The sequence below is a fragment of the Phyllostomus discolor genome, chromosome 8, assembly GCF_004126475.2.
Source record: "Phyllostomus discolor isolate MPI-MPIP mPhyDis1 chromosome 8, mPhyDis1.pri.v3, whole genome shotgun sequence".
In the NCBI taxonomy this organism is placed as follows: domain Eukaryota; kingdom Metazoa; phylum Chordata; class Mammalia; order Chiroptera; family Phyllostomidae; genus Phyllostomus; species Phyllostomus discolor.
This window is the reverse complement of record NC_040910.2, coordinates 91,376,965-91,389,481: the sequence shown is the minus strand read 5'-3', so window position 1 is coordinate 91,389,481 and position 12,517 is coordinate 91,376,965. Positions and strand designations below refer to the sequence as shown.

At 40.2% G+C, this 12,517-nt stretch overlaps 1 protein-coding gene across 6 annotated transcripts in view; it reads right to left on the bottom strand.

The window, feature by feature from the left end:
• The window catches only part of KANSL1 (KAT8 regulatory NSL complex subunit 1), a 150,586-nt gene that overhangs the window by 6,775 nt on the left and 131,294 nt on the right, over positions 1–12,517 (bottom strand). For 4 of the 6 annotated variants that reach the window (XM_028520847.2, XM_036033557.1, XM_036033555.1 and 1 more), the window contains 4 exons: positions 10,309–10,480; positions 2,150–2,332; positions 1,495–1,683; positions 1,034–1,182 (listed from right to left, as the gene is read on the bottom strand). In XM_028520847.2, coding sequence (XP_028376648.1) covers positions 1,034–1,182; positions 1,495–1,683; positions 2,150–2,332; positions 10,309–10,480 — 693 coding nt within the window. The remainder of the gene's footprint in view (positions 1–1,033; positions 1,183–1,494; positions 1,684–2,149; positions 2,333–10,308; positions 10,481–12,517) is intronic. The other 2 variants (XM_028520848.2, XM_036033559.1) reach the window with 1 other exon arrangement.

The following is a 12,517-nucleotide window of genomic DNA, read 5'->3' as shown; positions in this document are numbered from 1 at the left end:
TGGGCTCAGATCTGTCAGCTCCGAAGGACTTCAAAGCACCTGCGTGAGGTGCTTCTGCAATGGGGTGCCCTGTGGCCAGCACTGAGTAGTGCAGTGTGAGAGAGCTGGCTCTGCAGCCACATGGCTTGGTCAGAATCACTATTATAACCTGCACAAGTCACCTTGCTTTATGCAATTTCCTTAACCTTGGAAAGCCTTAGTTTCCCTGTTTATAAAATGGGAATTTACACCAACTACATCTCAAAAGGTATTATAAGACTGAGAGGTCACATGTAGAGCACTTAGCATTGACAAACATTACAGTGACGGTATTTTTTATTATTGTTACTACTAGTGCTATTATCATTACATGAAGAACCTTTTAGTGGCACAAAGCAGCTACAGGTATGTATGTTCAAGGAGGCATATCTTGCGGAATTAAAATATTAGAATAAAATTAATAGGAATGTGAGTCTGGAATGGCTTTGAGAACGGCTTTCTGGATCTGTTAACTCTGCTCTGTGCACCTGAAAAGCATGGGCTCTGCCTTCTCCCTTTGGTTCCAGGCACCCTAACACCCAGTGTTGACTCTCAGTACTGGAGCTCCACTCACCTGTACAGTAAAAACAGGGAAATCAAATGTCTCCAACGCCCACACAGGCAACGCTCCTGTGTCCCTTCTCTCTGCCTACTTCTTAGACTAACAGTGTTAGAGACATGACATTGTTGGGTCTATGTGAAACAGTCCCACAGACCTTGAATAGTCATAGACCACTTTAATTTAAGGATCTGTCTCTGCATCAAGCTTTCTATGGATGGACCAGCACAGATACATTCATTTTTATGATGAAAAACGAAAACAACAGAAAGTAAAAGACCACCACTCTGACTGAAAACAAGAACAAAAAACAACAAAAAACAACACAACATGGTAAGTTGAGTCCCCACAGCTGCCCTGGGCTTCACAGGCCGCTTTCTACACTGTCCCCCAGAAACACTCAAATGAGCCGAAACTGCAGAGGGGCCGCCCGGCCAACTCCATGCAGGTACTTACAGATGTGCTGGCTGTAACTTGTGGGCTGGAGCTGGAGGGTGCAGAGGTGTCTGATGAGGTGGAGAGCTGTCGCACCAAGGGACTGTGCGGTGAATGGTGGGAGGCTGCCAAGTAGCTCGAACTGCTCAAGTCTGTGTGATGCTTCAACACTGCAGAGGTCAACAGAAAATGGGACCATGTGGCTACCTCAACCAGCTGTACTTCTAGCACAAGCTAGGAATGTGAGCAATACACAGTAAAAGCAAAAATGCTTTCTAAGCCTGAAGGATAAAAAGGCGAAGCAGGGGGCTGGGCAGAGGGTGCTACAGCAGAAGTGGCCTACATGTAAGAGCAGTGGAGTCTCTCTATTCTGCCTTCCTAGAGTGAAGGACAAAGCTGGGGGCAATTAAGAGAAGTACAGGCTGCCCCAGAAAGCCCTGAGCAGGTGCAAATGCAGGTAGAGGTGCCAGGCCTGGCCCTACCTTCACTTCTCTCAGATGAATGGTCTCGCAATCTCATTTTGCTGTGGTTTGGGTCATGCACAGGTGGCGGTGGGTTGGGCAAGCGCTCTGCTTTTGGCGCTGTCACTCGCTCCACCATAGGCACGGCCCCCACATCGTCTAAGTGTTGCCTGTGGGTCCTGTCAGGCCGGGTTTGGTGATGGGACAGCTCTGAAGAGGGGAACAGAGAAAGAGCTGTGAAATATCTTCTCTCAATCTTTTCTTATTTAAGTTCTGAGGTCTAGTTTTCACTAGGCCAATGACAGACACCTAGGACAGTAGGCCAGTCCTCTGGGACTGAAGCTTCTAGCAAACAGCACAATGATCAGGGAGCCCACAGGGTCCTCCACCAGAGAAAAGAGACACCAGGCTACAGAAGACAGCCTGCCCACAGATGAACCCAATGCCATGCTACTGCTGGCTGTTCACTGAGCACTATGGGTCCTGCCCCAAGAGGCATGATGTCTGGAACAGCTTTCCAAGTCTATCTGAGAGAATCAGGATAAGTAGAAGTAGACGGTAAGCTGACTTTGTTACCGACTTCCAACCCAACATACTGCCACAGCAAACCAGGAACCTGCACCCATAAAAGGAACAGGAAAGTAACAGAAGGGCTCCCTGGTCCTCTGACACTTACTGGCTGTTGTTAGGAAGGAGTTGACCAACTTGTGCCTGTCTTTACGAGTTGGATCTGGCAGACTGCCTGGCATGGGTGTTCTGTGCTTAAGTGAAAATTTTTTGGGAGGTTTGATTTTGTCAAAAGGTTTATTCTGCCACTGAGATTTCAGCATGCTCTGGAAGTGCAGGCTTGTGGGAACATCTGCAAGAAACACAAAACACTAAAGGTTAGTCCACAAACCTGGCCTCTGGGCTCCCATCTCATGAAGTGAGGTGATTTCACCATCTGGCTCTCCAGTGGGTCCTATCCATCCTTCTTTCATTTGCCCAGTGGCAAGGTGACCTGGCAGGCAAGCACTATCATATGGGGTATCTGTTTATCTGAGTTTTACTGCTCATTCTACCTGCAAGTTACTTTGCATCTTATTTTTCAAGTTCAAAAACAAAACACATCTAAAATATCTTGTTAGATTGATAATTTTCTTTGTTTGTGTACTCTGCTAAATTTAACTTTACTGGTTTGAAAGTTTGATAAAACATCCTGTTTCTATTCTTCTAGAGACTAAAACATTTAAATTTACTTCCGTCATTAGATTTAATCAGTATATAGTCATTCAACCATTATTCGGTTCACTTTATCTATTCGGCACTGTACTGTGTACTACATCTTCTCCCCAAAGTTAAGAACTATACCATTCTTCCCCCACCTTCCTCCACAGCTCCAACCCCCTTGAGATTATTAGCAGGGGTGTCCAACATGCAGCCCGCAGGCCACATGTGGCCCAACAGAGAATCATAAATTTACTGAAAATCCTTTTTTTGCTCATCAGTTTTTGTGTATTTCATGTATGACACAGAGACGCCAAAAGGTTGGGCACCCTGATAGGCTTTTTAGCTGATTTTTTAATATTCAACATCACAAAGTAATCTTAAAAAAAAAAAATCCTGATCTGAGGACATGCTTATTGATTAGAGAGAGGGAAAGGGAAATAGAGAAAGAGAGGTGGGGAGAGAAACATTGATCAGTTGCCTTTCGTCCATTCCCCAACTGGGGACCAAACCCACAACCTAGGCATGTGACCTCAATGGGAATTGAATTAGCAACCTTTTGGTTTACAGGACGACGGTCCAACTACCTGATCAACACTGGTCAGGACACAAATTAATCTTTTTAAATTTGATCATCTGACCCTTTTAAAGCTTTACTCCATTGTATTCTAACATCCAGTGTTGCAAATAAGACAAAACGGCTTCTTACTCACTTGTACATGGTCTGTTTTCCTTTTAAGCTTTTGAAAACACAAGCAAACAAATAAAAGCTTGTTATTATTAAACTGACTCAATTAGGTCAGTTTGAGAACTGCCATCTGTCCTGCCATCAATACTGAGTCTTTCAATCCATCAACATGGTGTGTTTATCCATACTTTCAAGTTTTCCATAATTTTCTCCCAGCAGTGTCTGTCAGTTTTCAACGCACAGATCATATTCAGATTATTTAATTTATTCTTAAGTATTTCATATTTTTGATAGCACCATTAAAAACTTGAGCTTATATTCATTGGTAGTATAAAAAATACAGTAAATTTTTATATACTGACCTTATTATACCCTGTGATCTTGAGGAACTCATTACTAACAATTATTTTTTATTGTTGCTATTGTGGATTCCTTAGGATTTTCTACATATAGAAATAGACCGTTCTTTTCAATCTGTATGCCTTTCATTTCTATTTCTTGCCGTATTATTCTGGCTATATTCCTCTATTGGCAATCTGAAACTGAGATTTTCCTTTTTGTAATCTGAATGTTCTGAAATTTCACCATGACAGACACAGGTGTGGGTTTTTTCAGGGTTCTGAAAAACTTCAAGGTTCTTTTTAATCTGAAGCCCAGCACATTTCTCTTTAGCTCCCAGTTCCTCCTGGGAGCCATTAACTACCTGGGACATACCCCAAAGCTCTAGCCCCAAGTCTACACCACCACTGCAGCACAGAATGAAACACCACTGCCTGATGGAAACAGGCACTGGCGGAGCAGGAGTACAGGAGGGGAAAATCAACCTGGCTATCCCCAAAATAAGCCCCAATTCATCACCCAGATAAATGCCCAGGTCCCATCCTTACTTCTGTGTCCTTCTCCTTTGTTGGCAAAGAACTTTCCTGTAATAGCTCCTTCCTCACAGGAGCTTAATTCTAACATGTACTTCAGGCTACTTTTTTCCTAGTTTTATTTCTCCAGTTATCTTGTTTTTCATCTTTCAAAAATCACTCTGAACTCTAGTCATTGATAGCATGCCTACTTTTTTTCAGAACTACTACAAATATACTCTATTTATTGTGTTTTCTAAATATGTGAGAGGTTTTGGCTCCCAGGGTGGGTTAGAGGATGTGCTCAATCTGAACTAGGATAGAGGGCAGGGGGAGTGGCGAGAAAAAAGCAATAAATGATCATTTATGTGGCCGGCACTGTGTGTGTATGTCATCTGTGTGTATCATTCAATCTTTGTAACAATTCCATGATGTAAGCATCACTATGCTCCTTTTAAAAGAGAGAAAAAATAGGTTCAGAGAGGTGAAATGAACTGTCCAAGGTTACATAATTTAGCAACAACCAACATTCAAACTCAGGTTGCATAACCCTCAAGCCCACACTCTTAGCCATTACACCACGAGATTATTCTTTGGGCCAAAGAATGGAGAGGTTTAATTCTCAGGTGAAATCTGATGCTTCTCAAATTATTCCCAAGGAAGTGGAGAGTACAGAGTATTTTTCAAGAGAGTTCTGCAGTTTAAAAGAATTTAACCACTCTTTCCTGTAGTATAGACCATGGATTTCATGACATTTCAAAGACCAAATTTGAACACTAGATGTTTCAGGACTACAACGAACATATCCCTTAGTTAATAGAATGGTTCCATTCTTAGGTACGAAATTTCCCTAAAGAGCAAGCAGCCTCAGGACATTATTTTCTAGTTCTGAATATAGATCACCTGTCCTTAAGGCAGTGAAACAAATAGGGAAACTAAAAGTTTTAATGGCAGTAAATATTTCCTACATGTCTACGTACTGAGATATAGTCTTTGAGGACAGTACTGTCATCTACTTTTTTTTCTATAAACATTCTTTCTTACACTTAAAAACAATTTACCTATCCCAATTCTTAAAATAAATGTCGGCATTCAGCAATCTTGAAGTTGGGGAGATCCTGGCCAGGCCCAGGACTTTGGATATCTCGGCCTCCCAGCCTTTAACCCCTCCTCCTTGGAAGTGCCTCAATAAAACAGTCTGATTCCTCCCCATTTCCCCAAAGTCAACCTTAAAAGAAGGATTCCCTATTCATCAACAGTTGAGAAGTGAGTTTAGAGGTAGTAATGATAAAATTCTTTGCCCTACTTCAGAGGGGTTGGTTGGGGAAAATGATGTGCAGGAAATAAAGCCTTGTCTAGAGGCATTCTGGAAGCTGGGCTGAGCTGGAATGCACACAGAAGGCTTCAGAAAGGGGAGAACACTTCCTCAGCATCACAGGACACCCCTTTGTCACCAGAAGAGTCACTCCCACTTGGCAAAGGCTATGGAATGAGACTACAAAAACATAGTGATGTCATTTTTCCCAGACATTACCCTCCCAAAAGTGAAAATTAACCCAGGGAAGTAAGGAGACAGTGGAAACAGCAACGGACTGGAAGGAAATAGAGCCAGATTTGGGTCCTAGTTCTATTACTGAGCAGGAGGAGAACAAGAACAAGTCACTTAAGTGGGCTTCAGTGTCTTCATCTGTAGACAGGGCAGCAGGGCTAGATCAGGTCTGGTGACACCCCAGCACACGTGCTCCAGTTCTCCCCTCCTCTGTCTACTGGACTACAGGCTAAGCAACCATGTCTTGTTGGACTGTAGGAGCCCAGACTGTTCTAAAAAAATTAATGAAATCCAAACAGCCACTATCAAACAATCAAGTAAGCAAACAGGACACACTTGGAGACGAGGTATTAAGGAGAATCAAGAGCTCTTCTTACAAACCCACTGAATAAGCGGTTAGGGATAATAAACTGTTTAAGGGGCCTAGGCAGCCCCCTACGCTTTGCTAGAAGTTTGCTGTGTTTTAATTGCTTTCATATAAGAGTGAAGAGGAACTCAGTTAAATCCCCTTGTCAGTGAACAAAGATCATCCCTTAGGAATTGCTAATGTAAGGTCACTTTGTACCTGAGGAAGAACTAACACCTAAGATCCCTGTAAGCTAAAACTTCGAACTAGAATGGATACAGTGAACCTGAAAGTAAGCAAAGAAAGGCATATGAAATGGAAAAGATGATAGGAACCCATTCAGCTAGAGGATTTCATACATTCTATACATTCACAGGCAATGGCATTCAAGTGCTATTATCAGAGAATAGAGATAGCAGATCCTTGATCAGGTCAGTAACAGGAAAACAGAAGCAATTACAAATATTACCTTACATTACCATTTCTGCAAACAAAATGAAAAGACTTTGACTTTAGGCTCACCAGGGTCTGTCATTCCATGAGTCATTTGACTGTCTTACTCATACTTTCCACCATTTTCCCAAACACACTTTCTTGAGGTGTCTGTAGTGCTCACTTCCTCCTCCTGCTGGCAAGCTGTGGTCTTGGCAAACTCTCTCAAAACAGCACAGATCTGCATAGCCAGCAGGTGGTGCTCTTATTAAGCACAAACCTAACAAATAATTCCTTTCCCCAAGGTTGTGTACCCTCTACATTTCAAGCTAAAGATTAACCTTACTTGTAAGTAAGGTGATAAAGAAACAAGCCCCTCCTTCTGGAGTACTAAAGGGTTATCACAACCTAAAGCCTCCACCTCTCTGCTTGGCTCATGGTTCCTCAAATTCTATCATCTTTAGCCATGCTTAATGCAAGTGAATGAGGAGTCATCGTGATGGGAGACAGAACTCGAGGATTACAAGCTGCAGCTGGCTCCTACCTTCACAAACTACACAGATGGTTCTACTTGAAAATGAAGAGGATGCAAAAAGGTGACACAGAGATCAGGTCTGATGCACATGTTTGATCCACACAGTATTATGCTGGCTGCTAGTCCTCACTGTTACTAACTGTCCTGCACAATGATACAGCAGGAATCACAATACTTTAGGAGGCACTATTCACATAGAATAGTGCCCTCTAGGGTGGTGGCCCTGAGAATGCTCCAGTTTACAAGAGATTACATTCTGAATGTGGCAGTTGTTTGGACAAAGCAAAATTACCCAAATAAGGACAATATAAGATATAGTAACTAGGTCCCCAGGTCAACTCACAGAAGTCTAATTTATCCAAAGGCAAATATGTGCATACACCCAGCTCGGTATAGTAAAATATATAGTCTCCTTTACCATCTCCTAAGGAAAATTTAATGACCAATTCTTATCCAAACCCTAGTGACATGGTCAGGAGCTATGTGTGTATGTAAAACTGAGAGACAAAGGGACAAAGAGTATTTAGAAGCAGACAGGAAAATGTTATCTTTCCTTCCTTCCCCCTCATTGATACCTATAGTTGCTTTGAATGGGATGGAGTGGGGAAGTGTAAGGGCAGTGGTCAGATCTATAGATATGAAAGAGTGTTAACAGGGAATAGGAACTTCCTAGTAGAAATGCTGAATGGTGGAATGAACGATGTCAGACAGGTGGTTTGGATATATTTGATTGGAGGATAGAGGAGACAATTCAAAACTGTACATAGTAATACTGTTCACAAAGAAATGATCACCATGTTCATCAGCTAATATTCAATGAGTATGGAAGAGACCTATTCAGAATCAAAATACAACCATAGGCTTCTTTATTCAAATACAAGCCTATACAATTCAAAATGGTAAACCTGAGAGAGTATCTAATCAAAGAAATCCTCCTAAGTATTCCTTGATGCTTCTTCGTCTGCAGCTACAGTTTGGAACTGTGTAGAAACCTAACTTCTCTTAATAACCTGGCTGGGAAGGAACACAGAATAGAGAAAAACAAAGGACAAGCATCAGATGACTTGAGTTTGAATTCTAAGCCATTTAGCCTAAGATAAAACCATTATCTCTCTAAAGCCTGTTTCTTGATCTGGAAAACTGAAGCAACACCTTACAAGATTACTGAGAATAGCAAATAAGTTGTAAAAAAAAAAAAAAAATGCTTTTTAAACTACAAAATGCTATACAAGTAATAAGTGTATGAGCTAAACCCAAATGGCAAGAGAAGGTGGAAGCCAATGACTCTGGAATCTGAAACACGGAGGAAAAATGTTTTAGTGTCTTTTATTATATTATAAAGTTAATTCACTGCTGTACCATTATACTGACCCTGCCTAACTTGCTATCCATATGCTCCAAGTTTTCCAAATATTTCTACTCTTTCCAGAAAGAAGTCAATGGCAGCAAAAATATTATATATACCACGTCCTTTCTTTAGTGGAAGGGAGTTTTGATAACAAGTCATAGAGCTGTTACAGAATTTAGGTGGCTAAGAAAGAATTCAGTCATGCAAAGAACAGATAAAGAGGAGATTGTCTAGGATAGGTATCAGTAATGATTGTTTTTATAAATAAAGTTTTACTGGAACACAGCCACACCATTTGTTTACATATATTGTCTATGGCTTCTTTTGTGTTACAACGGCCGAGTTGCATAGCTGCACCACAGACAACATAGCACAGTTCACAAAATCCAAAATACGGAGCATCTATCTCTTTAAGAGAGAAAAAAAGTTTACATACCACTCATGCTAACCACTCCCCCAACCAAGCCAATTTCACATCCCACATAATTCTCATTCTTCAGATATCCTTTTTAGTACTCCTATTTCAGTTATCCTCCTTGCAAAAACTTGTACAGACTATCTATGAAGTGTTACAAAGGATAAAATAGGAAGAACACATGGAACCTTATCCCCAGGAAACTTAAAATTTAACTAATGAAAAGTAAAACAATCATTAACATAATAGATAGAATGCCACAACCATTTGAGAAGAAACGCTAATTACATCCCATAGGCTGGGGCCAGATCATGAGATTATCTCAAAAAATCAATTAAATCAATACAGATGAAAGTATGGCTTCCTATAGCCTCTATCTAGAGCAGTGGTTTCAACATTTTTGCTCACGTCCCTCCCCCATACGAAATACAATTTTTAAAAAAATCATAAATTCAGATAGTTGTAAAAGTTGTATTTTCTAAAATATTACATATGCTTTAAAAATATTTTTATCAACACTTTGGCATGTAAATATATTTTAGCTTAATTAGCTGAAGAAAAAAATCTTTCTTTTAAACCTATTTAGTCCATCAGACTTTTAGTCAAAGTCTAACTTCAGTTATCCTCTTAATATTTACTCTAGGATGACAGACCTAAACACAGAATCTAAACAAAATAAGGCACAGAATCTAAACAAAATAAGGTACCTCCACCGTCATTAATTTTTTAATTCAAACTTTTTTTGTATTTTACTTCCATGGGCTTCTCCTTCAGGCGCCATGTATTCCTGGAAATGGTCCCTTTGTTTATACTGTCCCTACTGCCTACAGTTTTTACATTCAGGAGCAAGACCCACATTGAAACTCAATATGGAAAAACCAAACAAAACAGAAAACAGACTCAATATAGGTAAGAGGAATGACTTTCTTTTGTGAAATGGGAGAAGAACAATTATAAAAAAAGAGGTAGAAAAGAAAAATTGGCAGACACAAAGGCTTATCAGGTAGATTGGTATCTTAGAAAAACAGTACACGCTTCCACTGAAGATCTATGCTTATGCACACCCGGGAAAGCTGTCTTGTAACCATCCCCAGTAATACGTACACCCCCAAAATGAAAACATTCTCTCAGAACAGTGCTGCCCACACTATTTTACAACATGGGGCACACAGACAATACATTTTTAAAGATATACTGGAGTATAATGAAGGAACCAACTGCCCCTAAACCCCATCTAGTCACTTGAAGGGTTGGGGGAAAATCTCTTGGCAAGTTACAATTTTTAGTGGCACATTCTGGTCTGATGGATCTGTTGCATCCTATTTGCAAAATTATGAGAAGACTTTTGTTGGCAGAAAGTGATTCCATCATAATACCTGAGTCATACCAGGATCTTGGCTGATTATCTTTCACTTTGCAGCCTGTAAGTCTTATTCATTAGACTATATTCTGAGGCCATTCTTACCATCTGGAAATGCCAGAACTGGGTGAACACAAGCGTCCAATTGGGATAGTCGTTCCAACAGAGGGGCTTCGTAGTGGATTTCTGGAGGCATGGTGCTGGCACTGCTTGAGCCGCACAGTGCACAGAAGGGATTCACATCACAGCCAGAGCGCACTGGGCTATTCCGGTGAACCTGTGAAGAGCCAAAGAAAACTGACAATTCAGTGTCTCATAAAAACCCAGATCCCCACTCATTATACCAAAGGTGCAAAAGGTCCTTTCTAGATACCTCTGTGACACTGTTAACAAAATATGATTAGTTTGTTAAGACCTCCATTTCTCTAACAAATGAACCTTCAAAGTAATACAGTAAACTTGCTTCTTCTTTAATAATACGAAATTCAGTTACTTGAAGCTCTAAGTGCTACCTACATATCAAACTTGTAATACTTCAGAGCCACTAAAACTGTTCTAAGAACACTTTACAAAACCTACATGTTTTCAACCATCTGCTAAGGTGAATAGTTGGCTCCTGATTCCCGGATGGGACGTGACTTGCTCTCTCCAGTAACTTCTACCTAAGAACTTTAAAAAGCAACTACATGTCACATCTCCCCTGAAAAAAAGACTTTCAGGTATCTCAAATAAGGTGGCAAGTTTTCCTGGCCTACACGGAACCCATTAGCTACTCTTTAGAACAAGTCTAGCATTTGCCAAATTATGTCCCATTAACAAATCATTTGGGCAGCACGCAATCCTAGGAGAAAAAACTTGCCCGTGGAAAGGCACTATGAGAAAAGATGCCAGGAGCATCTTTTCGGTAGTATCGTAATAAAGACAGCAGGGTGGCATCAAAACTTGCTAGTAAAGACTGTAACAACAGCAAGAGCTGCATTTAGTTTTAGCACAGACATCTCTTGAAAGTTGTTTGACTTTATGGACATGTATAGGAGAAAGATAAATATGAAACAACAATGGGGTCTTTATATTAACATTCTTCAACTGCCTACTTCTTGCAACCACATAAGATGGGTGGCATGCAAAGAAGGTCCTGTGAAGGTTAGTCATATGATCTTTGGCAAAGTCATATGATCTCCTCAAATTTACTTGTCGATAAAGGTCCTGCAAGGTGGATTTCATGAATTGTAGGAAAGGTATTCATTTCATAAAATTTAAAAAAGCCACACAAATGCTAGCTGAACTAGTACATGGCAAGATTTCTCAAAAGCAGCTTTGACATTTTGGGCTGAACAATTCTTTGTTGTGAGGGTTGTCCCTGTACTCTGCAGGTAAGCAGTAGCATCTCTGGCCTCTGTCCATGGTACAAAAAAGCATCCTCCTTCCTCCCTCTTTGTGACAATAAAAAATGACTACAGACATTGCCAAATGTTTCCTGTGAAGGTAAAATTGTTGAAAACCATGGGGCTCAAGTTATGGCCAGGCCTCCTAGAAAAATTCAAAGGACAGGCTCCCATTAAATACTAATAGTGAGAACTAAGAAAGCTCAAGACTATGCAGTCAAGACAATAGGACTCAGGAGCAAGCCTGAAGAGGCTTCTACTAATCACAACATTAAAAAAAAAATCAATGGCTTGAATAGTCCAGGTATGTTTATATCGATGACTTCATAATCTATACATACTCCCCTCTCCACCAAAGACTTCAATGATTGCCCTTGGAAAATGGTAGAAAACCAACTTATTATTTTGAAAACTAGTAGACAAAAAGAAGAAAACACTAATTATGCTTTTTTTCCTGTACAAACTATAATTTAGGGTAAACAAATAGTTGAAAAGGGTAACTTTCTCTTTATAGGTAAAGCCTAGCTAATAAATGAAATAGAAACGATACAAGTAGAATACCTCCATTATTCAATTCCTAATGAAATAATAGATCCAGGCAATGACCACCAATGGCTTGGTAACACAAAAGGAGAAACAAAACATTACATTGTTTTCTGATGCAAGTTCCCAAGACACCTTTTGTTTTCTTGACAAAGCTGAACTAAATTTGTTCAAGTCTCTATTTCCAATGACCCATTTTCAGGAAATGTGGCAGAGGAACATCACTGATTTTTGACACAGAAACACGCTGTATTTTGCCATGTATAATGCACACTTTTTGCCTAAATTTTTGAGGGAAAAATAAGGATGCACATAATACATGGGTAGTACTAATTCCATATCTATAAAAATGTTTTTAATTCTTTTATTTATGCTCATGTGTTAAA